Raw genomic sequence first — 17,376 nt, forward strand, 5'->3', positions numbered from 1 at the left:
AGAGAGAGAAAATTCTTGGGTATTCTTCTCTGAATGCTTTGAGGATCACAAAGTAGACTGAGGCACAGGAAGACAAAGGGGGACATCAGTCCTAAAGCCCTCCCCCTGCCCCAGTGTGGAGCCAGAGTACAGAGGGAGCAGGTGACATGTCCCCAACTTCCTCTCCCCCTCACTCCTCCTTGTGGTAATTGCTCTCCCTTCACCATGACAGGCCCAGACTTTGGGACCCAAGCTTCCCACGCATAATCTCTACCCTTCCATCCCCTTAGAATGTCATCCCACCACCGCCTTTTGACATCACAATTGGTGGTTATGGACATAATTGTTGTGTCACTGAGATGAGATGAAATCTGGTATGTGGGAAAGCAGCGGGAAGACCCAAAATCTCAAAGGCTGATTCTTATGCAAATGGCCTTGCTAATAGAACATCCCCCCCAGAGAAAGGGAAAAAAGTGGCTGTGACAAAGGGGACCAGCTCAAAGTGAAATAAACATTGGAAAACTGTCCTATGAACCAGGGCACCTGGATTCCAGCTCCGCCTCCAACCCCAATTCAACAAGAATTGTAGCATCCTAGACTTAGAGCAAGAAGAGAACTTGGGGACCACCTTGTCCAACCCCCTCATTTTACTGATGAGGAAACTAAGGCCCATAGAAGTTAAATGACTTTTCCAAGGTCACACAAACAGCAAGTATGTGAGGCAGGATTTGAACCCAGGTCCTCTGATTCTAAAGCCAGGATTTTTTGCACTAGACAACACTATCTTGTATTAATATTCAGTAGGGAGGTCTTCTTTCAGATGCACTGAACAAGAGGCAACCTTTAGGTCAAGAGGACCGCAGGTTCTTCATCTTCTCCAGGTCCCATCAGTACACTTACATTTAAGCGTCTCAAGCCATCTTCTACTATTTCCTTGTTAAGAGTCTATTATAGGGCAGCTAGGTGGTGCAGTGAATAGAGCACTGGCCTTGGAGTCAGGAGTACCTGAGTTCAAATCCGGCCTCAGACACTTAATAATTACCTAGCCATGTGGCCTTGGACAAGCCACTTAACCCCATTTGCCTTGAAAAAAAGTCTATTATTAGAGGCAGCTAGGTGGGGCAGTGGATAGAGCACTGGCCCTGGAGTCAGGAGTACCTGAGTTCAAATGTGGCCTCAGATACTTAATAATTACCTAGCTGTGTGGCCTTGGGCAAGCCACTTAACCCCATTGCCTTGTAAAAACCTAAGAAAAGAGTCTATTATTAAATGTTCATTGTGGGTATTTGCACCTCAGAAATTGCTACAAGTCAGAGTTTGATTTTTTGTTTTGTTGATCATCTAGACTTAAGATAATTATGGAGAAAATATTATCAGTGCAGATTAAAATAGAAAAGTTTGATATGTTTTTTGGAGATTTGGTTTTTAAACCAGTCGATATCCCTTTTTCTCTACTTTCAGAACTCTTATAACCTACAACAGTCTGCTCTGAAAAGATAATAAATTTTCTATTTCTGAAGCCAAGGTCTTTGAAGTCTAGGGTGCACAAAGCAAAACTCACAAATGTTTTTATTCCTCCCTCAAATATTTAACCACTACTAAAGGGCTAAAGGAGATGCAATGTCTACATAAGACATAGCCCCTGCCCTCGTGGAGCTTATAGTCTAGCAAGGTAAAAAATATATATATATATAAATGGGAAACTAATTGGGAAGAGACAAGATCTGGTCCCTGAACTTCAACCAAACAGAACCCCTTGGTTCCCCATCTTCCTAAATTCTATAGTCTCCTAGCTTGTGAGATGCTGATTATGTAGCCCTCTCCTAATGCATGATCCAAAATTTGGGTTATGACGTCCAATTTGGAGGATTGTGGAATTTAGAATAGAAAGACCTCTTAGATATCACTGAGGCCAGTCCCCATAGGTGAAGAAACTAAGACGCAAAGGAAAGGCAATGGCTGTCCAAGGTCATCCAGATAGCAGGTAGAAGAGACAAGGTACTAACAACTCTGAATCCAAGACTCTCTCCTCCCAATCTGAATCTTCATCTAGCCTCTGTCTCTAATACAAAAGGTCACAGAAAGGTTCTGATCTATACTGTAGAGGGAGCAACCTTGTTCAGAAGTCAGTCCCCAATATCTAGTCCTTCTGGCTCAATGAAGCCGTCTCTGGTGCTGGGATAAAGAGGGGTCTTGGCAGAATGGGAAAGGGGCCTGGTCTCTGCCCCCATAATAAAATGCCATCAAGGTAGCCTAACCAGTTCCCAATCCCAGGCCATCTCTCTTTGACCCACTGTGTGGGTAGGATGATTCCCAATTCCTCTCCTAGGTGGTGGCCGTGGATCCTGACCTGGCTGAGAACGGGACTCTGGTGTACAGCATTCACCCTCCCAACAAGTTCTACCATATCAACAGCACCACAGGCAAGATCAGAACCACCAACGTCATGTTGGACCGAGAGAATCCAGATCCTGAAGAGGCCGAACTCATGCGTAAAATCATCATCTCGGTTACTGACTGTAAGGAGCCCCTCTCACTGCTCTCATCCTAACCTGCCCCACTCTCCTAAAAACACCATTGTGTCTCGGCCAGTCCTAGGCCTGGATGCCCCATAGTGTGAGAGTTACTGGATTTGCTCTGTTCTGGGCTCTTTACCTTGTACCCTTTGTCTTTGGAGTGGGAACTCTGTTGGGGGACTTCCCTTCTAGCTTCTTCTTCCAGTCCTTTCATTCAGCTGGAGAGGCTCAGGGATGAGGGGATGGGCCCAGGATCTGAGTTAATCAAAAAAATCACCTTTGATATCCCTCCTCAAGGAACCATTTGAAAATGGGGAAGAGGGGCGGCTAGGTGGTGTAGTGGATAAAGCACCGGCCCTGAAGTCAGGAGTACCTGGGTTCAAATCCGGTCTCAGACACTTACTAATTACCTAGCTGTGTGGCCTTGGGCAAGCCACTTAACCCTGTTTGCCTTACAAAAAAAAACCTATAAAAAAATGGGGAAGGGGCAGTTGGATGGCACAAATGGATAAGAGTACTGGTCCTGGAGTCAGGAGTTCCTGAGTTCAAATCCAGCCTCAGACACTTAATTATTACCTAGCTGTATGACTTTGGGCAAGTCACTTCACCCCATTGTCTTGCAAAGAAAAAAATTGGGGAAGGAAGGGAAATGAGAATTTTAAGCACCTACTATGTACTTTATAAAGAGCTAGCACTTTACAAAGATTACTTCATTTGATCCTCACAACCACCCTAAGAGGTAGGTGCTGTTATTATTTCCATTTATAGCTAAGGAAATGGAGACAAAAAAAAATTTGAAGTGACTTACCCAGGGTCACACAGCTAGTAAAGGTCTCAGGTCAGATTTGAATTCAGGTCTTCTTGATTCTAATCTCAGTACTCTATCCATTGCATCACCAGCTACCTCTAAATGGCTTCTTGCTTTCTCCTTCTTCTCTTTCTCCTTTCCTTCTCTTCATTTCCCCTCCTCTGCCTCCTTTCTTAATTCCTTCTAGGTGGCACACCCCCATTGAGAGCCACCAGCAGTGCCACAGTCTTTGTGAACCTATTGGACCTGAACGACAATGACCCCACCTTCCAGAACCTGCCTGCCATCGCCGAGGTGCTAGAAGGCACCGTCGCTGGGATCCCTGTCTACCATGTGAGTTTCCCAAGAAGAATTCTGGTTCCTGGAAGGAGTCCTCCTTCCTCCTTGAAGTTTCCTCTCACGGTCTCTCCTTCTCTAACTTGTCATGAGCAATCAATTCAATCCATCAACAAACATGGATGGAGGCCATTCTTTTCAGCCCTGTGCAAGAGGGTAAACAGGAGACCTGTGAGACATAGCCTCTGTCCTCATGGGGCCTAAACTCAAGTTGGAGGGACTTGAAATAGGAGAAAAATTGTATGAACTGAGAAATGTTTAAGATTGCAATTGACCAGGATGGCCCCTCAGGCTGCTGATCCTTGGGAACCTTATAGTCCGATGGGAAAGAAGCTAAAGAAAGTAAATGAGGGCAAAATTCATAGATAAAAGCCAAGCCCTTGGAACTCAGCTAGCTAAAAATGCACAGGAAATGTGAGTGAACAAAATATTCTGTATCTCTTGTCATTCACAGAAAGATTTACTTCAGTACAAGTGGGTACAGATCCTTCCCAAATGTCCTCCTTTACATCTCCTTTGCATCCTATATTTGAAGCCCCAATTTATCTCAATTGGAAAGAGTGCTACCCTAGACTGGATGTGAGGGCCTTGGGGACACCCAGGAGCTGCCAGAAATGAAGCTGGTGGCAGCTGTCAAACAGAACCTGGTTATTACAGAACCTGGGATTCAAAAGGGAACACAGACAAGGAGGACAGTGTTGAAATTGTCTGATATCAATTTTATATATACTTTGAATAATAATAGATAGAATCTAGAGAATATTTTACATGATATTTTATTTTATGCTCATAATTCTGGGAAGTGGAAGGCATTCTCCCCATTTCACATAGGAGGAAACTTAACCTGACTTGGGTCACATGGCTAGTATGATAGGTATCTCAAGCAAGATTCTTATTCAGGTTTTCCTGATTAAAAGTCCTTACTCTATCCACAGAATTATCTAGCTGACTTTAATTTTAATTAAAAATTGTATGTAATAGAGATTTATGGTTTCATAGTCAATCCTCTTATTCTTTGCTCCTTTGAATGTGGAAATATTGATATCTGTTGATGGTTGTCAAGTTCATAATTATAATTTTTTAAAATATTGTTTAAAAGTTTCTAAAAAAAACCAAAATTGCCTGAGATGTTGAATCTTCAAAGTAATATTTGCAATTTGACTTACTTTACCACTTAAAAACATGTAGTAGCCCACTGAGGTGGTTCTCCCTCCACCAATGCAGATTGAGATCCTTATAGAAGTCTTTGGCCAAAAAAAATCATTACCTGATCATAAGCCTCCCCCCACTTAGCTAAACAGTCTACTCCCAGCATCCTCAAAGTCTCACCAGCTCAGGAGAAGCCTGTGTATAGTGGTTGCCTTGGCCTCTGAGAAACCACCCAGGGTCACCTCCTACTCCCCACAGTGCAGCAGCAGAGGCAGACCCTAGTGAAAGTTCAACTGTATCAGATCCGACTAAACTAGGCAACTAGCTGCTCTCCAGACTCAGCATTTCTCCATTATCTCTATCTTTACCTTCTGTATTCCTTTTCTGAAACAAACTCCTCTCCCATCAGCTCTACCCCCTCAGGTTCATTTCATTCATTTCTTTTCAATTCCATCCTATTGGATGCCTTCCCCTTTCTCCCCAACTCCATCACCTCTACGGTTGTTGGCATGCTCTCTCCCTCCTCAAGGGCCTCGCACAGAATTATAAATCTCATTTGAATTGACTCAAATTTAATTGTATCACAAATCAGGTACCTTGGAGAGAGATGTGTGGCTTCAACAAGATTTTTTTTTTATGCTCCATATTGCCCACTTAGCTTATATTGAGTTTGGGGGCTAGCTGTCTCTAATCTCTGTTCTATTAGCAGGCAGTCCCCAGATCAAAGTAAGTGATGTTCACAAGCTAATGAAAACCCCAGAGAGAGTGGATCTGGATATTAAATGACAATGCTGCTTCTTTTCCTGTTGGAGTTGGTTCAGTTGACTGGAGCTGGGTCTGAATCATCAGGGAATATTTAGAGCTAGGGATCAAGATTGGGAAGAAACCAAAAGTCTTCATTGGAGTATAGATGGAGCAGACAGAAAATCCAGAGAAAGCATCATGACCTCTGGATGGGAGAGACCCTGAGCATGGGGGCTGTTTTCTTAAAACTTCTTCTTACCAGGTGGTGGCCATTGATCTGGATGAAGGCTTGAATGGACTGGTGACATACCGTATGCAGGTGGGCATGCCCCGTATGGACTTTGTCATCAACAGCAGCAGCGGCGTGGTGACTACCACCACCGAGCTGGATCGTGAACGCATCGCAGAGTACTACCTTCGAGTAGTAGCTAGTGATGCAGGTACACCCACGAAGAGTTCCACCAGCACACTCACCATCCGAGGTGAGTCAAGATGTTTCTGTCAGTCCCAACTGAAATAGTGTCAAGAGAGCACCACTTGGGGCAAGTGGCATCCCTTACCTGAAGTCCTTTCAAACCCATCTCTAGGGGTCTAGTCCTATCAGGGTCTCCAGGTCTTAGATTGGTGCTGTAGCTTCCATCCCTGGAAATCAAGTAGAGAAATTTCTCTCCATTAAACCTCTAGGTACATGGTTTCTGGTCCCACTGGGCTCAAGGAAGTGACACTAGTAAGTTACTAAGCCCGAAGTTCACCTTGCCCCCTCTGGGTTCAGTCTACCCCATAGATGTTTGGCATCATAGGAATTTGCTTGGCTCCCCAACATAAAGTATGTATATCCCTCGGGAGCTGAAAATTTAATGAAGAGGCACAAGAAATATTTGGTAAATATGAATATTTGGTAAAAATTTGGAAAAAATAATGTTTGTCTATTTAATTCATGCTAATTCTTATGAGTAGATGCGTGTTAAATTCTAAGATGAAAAGTTGGTTTCAGGAAGGTTTACTGAATGCTAAGATTTGAAGGACCAGAATTCCTTGGTCTTGCCCCATTCTGCCCAAATATCAGTAATGGAATCGAAAAGGAATTAGGATCCTAGGGCCCCAGAACAGTCACTGAAGAGGTTTCATTGACTTTCATTTCATTGACTGTATCTATGACAGCTGTGCCTTTTATTAGTGAGTTAAGAGGTTTTGATAAGAGAATCCCCAAGACCCTTTCTATCTCAAAAGGAAGAATGTGTGGTAGAACGCTTCAAAGAGGGCTTAGAGGAGTTAATGGTTGGCAGAGTCACACTGGGTTCTTAAAGATACTTTGCAGATAATCTTTAACTCAAGGAAAATAAAAACTGGGCCATCCTATAGCCTTCAGTGATCCACAGAGAGGGGCCCCGTCTTTTGGCTATGAGAGGTTTGTTGTCATGTACATTAGAACTCAGTTGACTCTTAGCTGTGTGGCCTTGGGTATGTCATCCAACTGCTCTATGTCTTCTGTAAAATGAGTATGCTGTGACCTTCTTCTAGTGTTGAATCAGAGTCCAGCATCCTTTGACATCCCCACATCCCCCATCACTCTCTAGCTGGTCCTCTAGGGACATTAGGTCAGCCAGCACCTGTAACACAACCAGTTCAAGTCTTCACTAACTGGCCCAATGCTGATCGACTGTTCAACCAGGTGGCGATGTGGATAGGAAGGGGGGAAAAAATAGATTTCTTTTTTTTTTTTAGGGTTTTTTTTTTTTTGCACAAGAATAGATTTCAGCTACATATCTATGTTCCCCATGACTATTTCTGAGGCCTCCTGAGTACAAAGTTCCTGTGATATAAAACCAAGCCTGTCTTTTCTTTTTGTCTCCTCTCCAGTACTGGATGTGAATGATGAAACACCTACCTTCTTCCCAGCCGTATACAACGTCTCCCTGCTGGAGGACATCCCCAGAGATTTCCGAGTGGTCTGGCTGAACTGCACAGATAATGATGTGGGACTCAATGCTGAGCTCAGTTACTTTATCACAGGTCCTGGTGCTCTCATTTCATTGACTCCTCTGCCTGTCAACCCATTCCTTCCCCAGATCCTTTGGTACCTTTCCCCTTTGAAGGGGGATGCCTTTTGAGAGATTAGGTAACACCTAGAGAATCTGGGAGGGATTAAAACTTCTCACTGGATTTTATAACATGCTGTTGTTTCACTTAGGAGAAACACATGCACACAAACATAGACACATGCATGATTATACACATATACACACATATTATATATTCATAAACACACACATACAGGCACGTACACTTATATATCTACACACATGGTATATAAGTTTAATGTGATGGTGGCTATAGACATATGTGTGGTGTGTCATATGACATGTCTGTTTATAGCTATAGATAAGAATATGGATCTCAATCTCTTCTAGTGCTTTCTGCAGTAGTCACCATTGTCTAATTAACTGGTACTTCCCTGGCCTGAAGCTAATTCCCCTTGAGGAAATTTTTTCAGAATTTGCTTGGGCAAGGAGCAGTTCTGAGATAGTCCCAATCAGCAAAAACAGTGTTGGGCACTGGTTAGAGAGAACTGACTAGCAAGAGTTGAGAAAACCAGGATTTAAATTTATCCCTCTGCTTTGCTCCATAAACACTCTGACTGTGTGACTCTCGGTAACTCATTTAACTTCTCAGTCCCCTAGGCTGCTCTAAATTGATTAAGTGGAAAAGAAAATCTTTCCCTTCATTAGTAAAGGGAGTTTCCCAAGTCCAGCAACCCCCTCTCCTCAAAGAACAAGTCTAGCCCTATCTTACCTATAATGCTTTGTAAATCTGAAAGCCCTGGGGGAAGCTAGTTGGCTCAGTGGATAGATCTCCAGCTCTGGAGTCAGTAAGTAAATCCACTTAATACTTATTTAACTGTGTGACCTTGGGCAAGTCACTTAACCCCATTGCCTTGTCAAAAAACAAAACAAAACCTGAAGGCCCTAAGCAGGAAGTGTTTAACCTTTTTAGGTCAAGAACAATTTGAGTAGTGTCTAATGAAACCTCTGAACCCTTCCCCAGAGAAATATTTTTAAATTCATAAAATAAACATAGAATGACAAAGGAAATAGTTAGCAAACTGTTTTTATAAACCTTTTCTCTCCTCTTCCTTCTTCTCCTCCCCTCCCCCTCCTCCTCCTTCTTTCTTCTTTCTTCTTTCTTCTTTCTTCTTTCTTTTTCTTTCCTTTTTCTTTCTTATGTGTGAGGAAAGACAAGGAGGTCAGTTTGACCAGCCCAGAGAGTGCATAAAGAGAAGTCATATCTCATAAAGCAGGGAAGGTAGACTGGAGCCAGGCTAGGGAGGCTTTTATGTACCACAAGTCGTTCTAATTTGGTCACTTTGGGCAGGTGCAAGGAGAGTAGATTGGAGAGGAGAGAAGTTGGTGGCAGGGTGATCAGTTAGTGGACTGTTGGAATAGTTTGGGGAGGAGGACTAAGTGACTAAATTAGAGCGGTGTTTGTGTGAGGAAAGGCAAAGGGATGGAGACAAGAAACATCTCAGAGGCGAGATTGAATGTCTGAGTCTAGAAAACCAGTAGCTCTGAAGTAATGGCTGAAAAGAGAATGGAAACCTTACCATGTCTGTCAACTATCTGAATGATACAAAAATGGGAGGAGTGGCTGACGCATTGGCCTATAGAGTCGGAATCCAAAGTTAGGACAGAATTAGGAGCCAAAACGATTTCAACAGAACAGAATGATGGGCCTCTTCTAAATACGATGAGATTTAATAGGGATAAATATAGGCCATGTTTCGGCTCCAAAAGTCACCCATCACAAATTTAGAATGGGAAAGGTATGGCTAGACAACAATTTAGATGAGAAGGGCCCCAGAGGGGTTTAGTGGAATGTAACTCAATGTGAGTCAATAGGTTGACATGGCAACTCAAAAAGCTAACCCATTTTGGACTGCATTGAGAAAGAAATAATGTTCACAGTGAGAGATATGATAGTTCCACTGTACTCTGCCCCAGTTAGAGCACACCCAAAGTATACTGAGCAATTATAGGTGCCATGCTTTCGGGATAGAAGGGGACAACTACGATGAAGAGCCTCAGAATCAGACCCTAGGATTGGTTGAAAGAATTGGGGGTGTTTAGTCTGTAAAAGAGATATGAGGGAGACTCATTAGCTGTCTTCACTTATTTGAATGAATGTCATATAGAATCCAGAATAGATCTGCTCTGCTTGACCTAAAAGGGAAGAAGCCGGTCCAGTGACTAAAAGCTTTAGGGAAGTTGATTCCAATTCAGTAAAAGGTGAAACTTCCTAACAATATTCTCCCAAAATGAAATAGACTGCTTTGGAATTTCTTCTTTTTCCAAAAGTCTTCAAGCAAAGGTTTCACAAAATGGCATCTGTACTTCAGAGTCCTTTTGATCTATGAAAGGTCCCTGACAAATTCTTACCTATCTTTAAAAGTCTCATTCGGCCCTGCCTTAGCATAATGTTTCCCACCATTTTTAAATCTGTGAACTTACTAAGAGAAGCATAAAATCTATCCCCCACCTTCAACCTTGCTCAGTCCATCTATTTTTACATTTATCTAGTCATTTATGGATTCCCTCTGTCCTAGATACAGAGTAGCTAGGTGGTATAGTGGATAGAGCACTGATCTTGGGAGATAGGAGGACAGGAGTTCAAATCCAATCTCAGACACTTGATACTTATTAGTTGTGTGACCTTGGGCGAATCACTTAACCCTGATTGCTTGGCATCCAGGACCATCTCCAGTTGTCTTGATTCATGTCTGGCCACTGGACCCAGATGGCACTGGAGGAGAAAATGCAACTGGCAACTTAGCACAGCATCTCCTCACTCAAATCTAATTCATGTGTTTGTCATGGCATCACCTCATCATCATCCTAGATGCATATGTCCACCTTCCTCGCTCTTCCCCACTACAATCACTACTTCACTTCCCACAAGTCACAGCTTGGCAGAGGAGAATTATAAGACAACAGAACATCTAGAACAGCCCTTAATAAAATTGCAAAGTTTATCTTCACTTCCCTCAGCCTCTCTTTTCCGCAACCTTTTCCCATTATCATGGTATGATGCATCTCTTCTCCCTTCCAAGTACCCATCACCTTATATAGTCTTCTCTCCCCTATGATAAAACTTCCTATCAGAACATAATAGATCTACACCTGTTCATTTCAATCTAATTCAACAAGTATTGATGTTAAGTGGCCACTATGAGCCCGATAATATTATGCTGACTTAGAAAGATGGGAAATGACACAGCCCCTCTCCTCAAAAAGTGTATAATCTACTAAAGGAGATGAGGCAAAGAAGGACATGATAGGACAAAATCAGTCACGGACACTTATAAAAGCATTGTGCTAGGTTCTAAGGCTACAAAGAAAAGTGAAAGCCCCTGCTTTCAAGGACCTTACAGTCAAGTAGAGAGTCAAGTTCTGTATGAAAATTTGAGAAGGGGAGATAGTAGTTACACCTCCTTCTTTCTCCCAGGAACCATCATGTGGGTGATTCTCTACTTCACTTTCATATAAAGTTACCCTGAGGATGTCTATAATATGATTTAGGAATCAAGATCCTTGGGTTCTAGATACTAATTCATTCTATAGTTCAGTATTCAGCTATATAGTGGTCTATCTCCATGATACCCCAAGGATACCAGCACTCATGATGAGGAACAGAGACTTAACTGGTCTGCTAAGGTTTCTTCTAGCCCTCAGGTGATATTATATCAAGATTCAGTGAAAAATATTCTGATTGAGAAAAGCTCATGAGAGAAGCTGCCAAACATGGTAAAACTTGTGCTCTGGCGCCCTCTGCTGCCCAGAATGCTGCCTGCCCCTTGACCAATTCTTAATCCCAGTGGGATGGACCAGGCCTTAAAGACCATCTCCTCCAATTCCCTCATTTTTACAGAGAAGGAAATTGAGGCCCCAAGAAGGGAAAGAATGCATTAAATAGCAGAGGCCCTGTAAAAACAAAGAGCCAGAGGATGAAGAGCAGAGGCAAGATCCACCATCGAGGCCATTTCCTCTTCTACCTTGCTCAAACATTTAGCCTTTGGTGATAGGTGTTAGCTCGTTGGGGGTTTTTCTCATGGCCCAAGAGGACTCCGCTGTTTCTGGGGCCCCTCGCTCTCGGATTTCCATTCCCAGTACTTAAATCATATTCTTTTCCCATCCCCATTCGTTCCTGGCTACTCAGTTCTGTATTTCCGGAGCATTTAACATGATTTTGATTGAGCAATTCAGACTTATGAATCATCCGGCAATGGGAAGAGCTCTGAAACAGGACTTGGAAGGTCTTACAGCTGCCAAGTCTTACTGAGATGCTCTCATTCCCTCAATCATGGTGGCCATTCATAGTCAACATCCCTCAAGCCTAGGATGCATTCCCTCCCCATTTTTAGCTGTTGAAATTCTCTTTTTTCAAGGTCTATTTCAGGCACATTAATAAATACCAGTTGACTGACTGGCCCTCTAGCCCTCTCCATAAATCTTTTCTTGCCCCACCCCCCTCCAGCTGAAAATAATTCCTTCCTCTCCAAGTCACTCAAATTTTGCCCTTTGCCCTCTCTTCTATAGTCATCACATTTTGCCTTTTTTCTTTTTTTTTTCATATTTTGCCTTTTAATAGTCACTTATGCATTTTTCTTATCTTCCTACTTGAGAGTAAGCTCTTCAAGGGCAAGGACTATGTTGCTTTTGTCTTTGTCATCTCCATAGAGATAACATAATGTTCAGTCCTGACCCATTTGGGGTTTTCCTGGGAAAGAAATTGCTTTGCCTTTTGCTTCTCCAGCTCATTGTACAGATGAGGAAACTGAGGCAAAGTTAAATGACTTGCCCTGGGATCGGATTTGAACTCAAGTCCTCCTGACTCCAGGATCTATCCATTGTGCCATCTAGCTGCCCAGGTACTGCCCCCTAGCTGTTATAGGCACTTAATAAATTTTTGTTGTTAGGTTGGGAAGACCTAGATTCTAGTTCTGCTTCAACCATAAAATTTCATGCAACTCATTTCAACTTTTTGGATGCTTCCTCAGGAATATAAGAAAATTAGACTTGACCATTTCTAAGGACTCTTTCAGGTTGAATAACATGTTGAACTTTCTACAATTCTATGTTCTGAGTTGAAAGATTTTCATCTGTAATGTTCTTTCATATCTAATAATCTATTATTATACTATCTCAGCCACAATACAAAGTTAAAGAATTCTGTGGTTCTTTCTTAACTTCTGGACAAAATTCACATACACTGAACCTTTATACTCTCTCCCCAGCCTACTTTGCAGGCTTATTTTATATTCCTCCCCTTTCACTCTATGCCCCAACCAAACAGGCCCACTTGTTCTTCCCTGAACTCAGTATTGTATCTCCTGCTTTGGTAGAGGTTGTCCCCCATTCCTAGAAAACTCCTCCTTCCTCATGTCAGCCTATTAGAGCCCTTAGCTTTCTTCAAGACTCAAGTCAAGCTCAAGGGAAGTCTTTACAGATCTTCCCACAAGTTAGAATTCTCTTTTCACTCAAATTATCTTATATTTACAGCCTGTGAGAATGTTGAATCCCCAAAACAGACTGCAAGCTCCCTGAGAACAAAAGCTATTTTTCATCCTGTCTGTATTCCCAGAACCCCTTTCAATGCCTAACACTAGTTAACACTTAATAAATGCTTACTGCCATAGTCATTGAAATTTGGGCTTACCTCAGTCCCAGTTGTGCATCCAAACTAACCATGAATGAACTTGGCTCCAGAAGCTTCAACTAAAATGGACAGAATAAATGTAGCCTTTCCTCATATTCCTATGGCACTTGACCAAGTGTTTTCACAAGCATTGTCGTAGAAAGTCTCCAGTTCATGCTGACTGGGAACCTGTCTCAAGGTCCTGCTCAGAACTGTTTAAACATAGTTTCAGAACATAGAGCCCAGGTGTTTGACTTTGAGTCCATAGATAGACTGTGGGGGAATGAAAGAAAAAGTCCGTATTTATTTTCACTAACATTTAGTTTCTTTTGTAATCTCTGTATTTTATCTTATGCATTTAAAACATAATTCTGAATGGAGTCCATAGACTACCCCAAGTTTTCAGAGCAGAAAAAATAGTAAAGATTGCCTTCCCTCAAGAAAGGATTTTTCTATTGGGAATCCATAGCTTTTGGTGGACTCTTGTCTGGTCTAACTCTAAAGAGTCTCGTTTTCTTTTACACACAGGAGGAAACATCGATGGCAAATTCAGGATTGGCTATCGAGATGCCGTGGTCAGGACAGTAGTGAACTTGGATAGAGAGACCACAGCAGCATACACCCTGATTGTGGAGGCTATTGGTATGCATCCCCAGTCCCTCTCAAATAACACAGGCAAGGCAGCTTATTTCAGTTTTCCCTTTCTAATAGAGTTCAGCCAACATGGGGCATCTTTCCAAAAGGCTCAAAAGTTCCAAAAGTCTTGGGACCTCTGCTCAGCCCATGAGAAAGAACCAGGAGATCAAGTTCTGCCAGAATTCTGCCTGCCTCCACATCACCTCCAGAATAAGGGATGAATGAATGAATGAGAATTTCTTAAGCGCTAACTATATAAACAGACCCTGTCCTCCAGAAGTTTACGTTCTAATCAGGAAGGGCCTTTGAGTTCATCAGCAAAACAGATGTTAATGCTTCTTCTTGAATGATGTTTTCCATATCCTTTTCTGATGTTGAACAACAAGAAGGACTTGGGTGGAGAGAACTTCCTCTTCTGAGTCTTTAGTAGCTATAGGCATAGCATCTTTAGGAGCAGTGACCAGGTTATGTCTCTACAGACTTAGAATGGTGCCTCTAGAAGACTGGGCAGCCTACAGGGAGGCAGGTGAAATGATTAACCTAGGGCAAGACTATAACCTAAACTGTAGAGTGGTTTGGGTTACAGGCAAGAATTGATCCCAAACATGAGGCCAGTCTCACTTGATGGAGAAGAGAAGCAAGATGACCAATTATGACTTTTATAGAAAAGTAGTAACTTCATCTACATCCAATCCACAATCTCATTACTTGGGGTAAAGGCTAGCTGGGAGGAGGGGTGATGCTCCCAACTACAGTCTGGTCACTTGCACATTCCACTGGCTTTCACCTATCAGAATATTTTCTTTAGGATGGAAATGGTTCTTTTGAGCAAATCTAACTGACCCGTAAATTATTGCTGGACTGCCAGAACACTGTTGTATTGACGATGATGATGGTGATGAGAGTAATAGTTTTAATTTCATCCTATTTTACCATTTTCAAGTTACTTCTTTAAAAATATAAATATGAAGTGGGTAAATGACCCACGTAGGAAAGGAGACAGCATTGACAGATGAGCCCTCCAGACCCACTCTGAGTTTTTGCTTGGTAGGTTTACAACCCCTTGGTGGGGTGACAGCCCCTGTATCCTCACTGTCACCAGTCTCTCCTGGGCCTCTGGGGCTCATGGACTCCTCAGATCTTCCTAAAGTAGCTATGGTTAAGGAAAGATGAAAGAATGTGGGTAGGGGGACTGGCAGTACTGCATATCAGAAAAGGTTAGAAAGCCTTTAAGGAAAGAAAACTAGATCCTTGGCACATTCAACCTTCTGATTCGGGTCCCCTTCTCCTAACTACCTTGCTAAATCTTGGCTTACTCCAGCCAGATCTTTGGGCAGTGGATTCTTGCCCTGGAGTTCCTCAACTTTTTTTAAATTAATATTTAGATAACTGTGTTTCAATGTAACTGGTTTTCTTTGTAGTCCTCTGTATTTTATTTTCTGAATCTAAAAATATGAGTCTAAGAAGAGTTCCATAGAATTTACCAGACTGCCAAAGGGGTACAGGATACAAAAAAAGATTAAGAATCTCTAGTTTGGAGGGATTAAGAGAGGGTCTTTGTACCTGTCTTAGGCCTATTTTTAAAAAAAGAAAAACAATCCCTCAAAGAGAGGCTTCTATGATGCATATACCTTCTCCTTCCCTCTTGAAATATTTATGGATAGTTCTCAGCCTTCCTCTTTTCCCATTTTTAAAGCCCAAATGAAACCTTTGGGGTAAAGTTGGTGATAGAAAGGAGAAGAGGAGTCATATCCCCAATTCTTTGGGTCAAGAAGGAAAAAAAGAGAGACATGAGCAAAAAAAAAGAGGTCTCTGCTGGGATTTCTCCATCAATTGCAATAGGAAATGTCTCCCAACTCATAACCCTGAAAATGAGAGCTCAAGTCTCATGACTTCTACAGAAATCAGAGCTCAAGGATGAGTTTGACAGCTTGACTATGGAGTGCCCCTCTGAGCAAGACTGACTTTGTAAAAGGGAGACAGATGCAATGGGGAGACGATTCAAATCCTTCCTTGGTTACCTCTTACAGATCCCTCATCCTTTCTAGCTATAGGATCTTTTACATAAAATGAGAGCATTAAATGGGATGATCCCTCCAATTTGAAAAATATGATCCACATGTCCACCATGCCTTTCTAGAAACTTGACTCTCTCCAGTATTACTGTAGCAAGAAGTTTGGGAGCAGCTGATCTGATCTGGTCCCTGGTCTCTGTCCTCCCCACAGACAATGGCCCTGTAGGGAAGCGGAGGACCGGCACAGCCACTGTGTATGTCACCGTACTGGATGTGAATGACAATCGGCCCATCTTCCTTCAGAGCAGCTATGAGGCCAGTGTCCCCGAGGACATCCCCGAAGGCAGCAGCATTGTACAGGCAGGTGGTCAATGACCTGGGGTAGAACTGTGACTGGGGGAGAGGGGAGGACCATGAGGACAGAGACAAGATGCTCTTATCAGTCCTAATCCTCACACATAAATCCTGAAGGAGAAAACAGGAGGGAAGTGGGAGAATATGAACACAAGAATCTGGGAAACTGAACTCAGAAGGAATTGAAAGTCAAACCAGAGGCCTGGACAGACCCTTCTCCAGAAGGCCTTATGCCACTGTTGCTCACCTTACTCGAGTGACTTTCTTGGCAGGGTGGCCACTCTAACATCATAAAAGTCCAGGCCTTCCAGAGGGATACAGTCTCTCTCTCTCTCTCTCTCTCTCTCTCTCTCTCTCTCTCTCTCTCTCTCTCTCTCTCTCTCTCTCTCTCTCTCCTTGGCTCCCATGAAAAGGGAGGGCTCTGCAGATCCAGGCTGGGAGGGATATCCTCCCAGCTAAGGGAGGAAGAGAGGGCAGTGTGGGGGTGAGTGGTAGGAATGTCAGATTTTCCCGGAAGGGAGGAGACAAGAGGGAGACACAAGCCAGGACTCAGCCATGGCCCAGAACAGAGATGCTTTCATTGGGCTTTGGCTATAGCTTTCCTCAAGGGAAGTAAACAGGCTAAGGAAGAAAGAACCCCTTTGCCAAACTGGGAGGAATGAGAGCTGTGAGCACTGGAGAGAAGGAAAAGGGAATGGGTGGGTTGCTTTTTTTTTTTAATGAGGGAAATGCATGTGAATCCCATTCACCATCCTTCCAAACACCACACACACACATCTATGGACACATCAGCTGCTGATACGTGGGAGGGGGGAGGAACAGAAAGATGAGTTGGGAATGAATGACTGTTTTCAACCATCGCCCAGAGGTTTCCGATTGTGAAGCCAAGCCAACAAGCCTGGCCAAGACTAGCTGTTCCAACCTATCCTGGGAGGACTGCTCAGCCCACTCAGCCTCAGATGAGGATTCTGGGGGAAGGGACTGGGTCTGTACCCACACTAACCTGTGCACAGGACAAGAGAGAGGGGTAGAGAAAGTCTTCTACTCTGGGACCATGAACTTTACAAGTGGACAGGAGAGTGGGAGAAGATCAAGGAAAGATAGGGAATTTCCAGCCCTTTCTTGCCATCTGAGGAGGATGGCAAGGTTC

The 17,376-nt window shown here is 43.0% G+C and overlaps 1 protein-coding gene across 1 annotated transcript in view; it reads left to right on the top strand.

Annotated features, from left to right (window-relative positions):
* CDH23 (cadherin related 23) overlaps positions 1-17,376 on the top strand; it is a 460,126-nt gene that overhangs the window by 284,512 nt on the left and 158,238 nt on the right. Inside the window, exons 19-24 of the mRNA XM_074232774.1 lie at positions 2,309-2,498; positions 3,491-3,636; positions 5,795-6,014; positions 7,393-7,545; positions 13,750-13,863; positions 16,084-16,232. Coding sequence (XP_074088875.1) covers positions 2,309-2,498; positions 3,491-3,636; positions 5,795-6,014; positions 7,393-7,545; positions 13,750-13,863; positions 16,084-16,232 — 972 coding nt within the window. The remainder of the gene's footprint in view (positions 1-2,308; positions 2,499-3,490; positions 3,637-5,794; positions 6,015-7,392; positions 7,546-13,749; positions 13,864-16,083; positions 16,233-17,376) is intronic.

The sequence above is a fragment of the Macrotis lagotis genome, chromosome 4 (assembly GCF_037893015.1).
Source record: "Macrotis lagotis isolate mMagLag1 chromosome 4, bilby.v1.9.chrom.fasta, whole genome shotgun sequence".
Classification (NCBI taxonomy): Eukaryota; Metazoa; Chordata; class Mammalia; order Peramelemorphia; family Peramelidae; genus Macrotis; species Macrotis lagotis.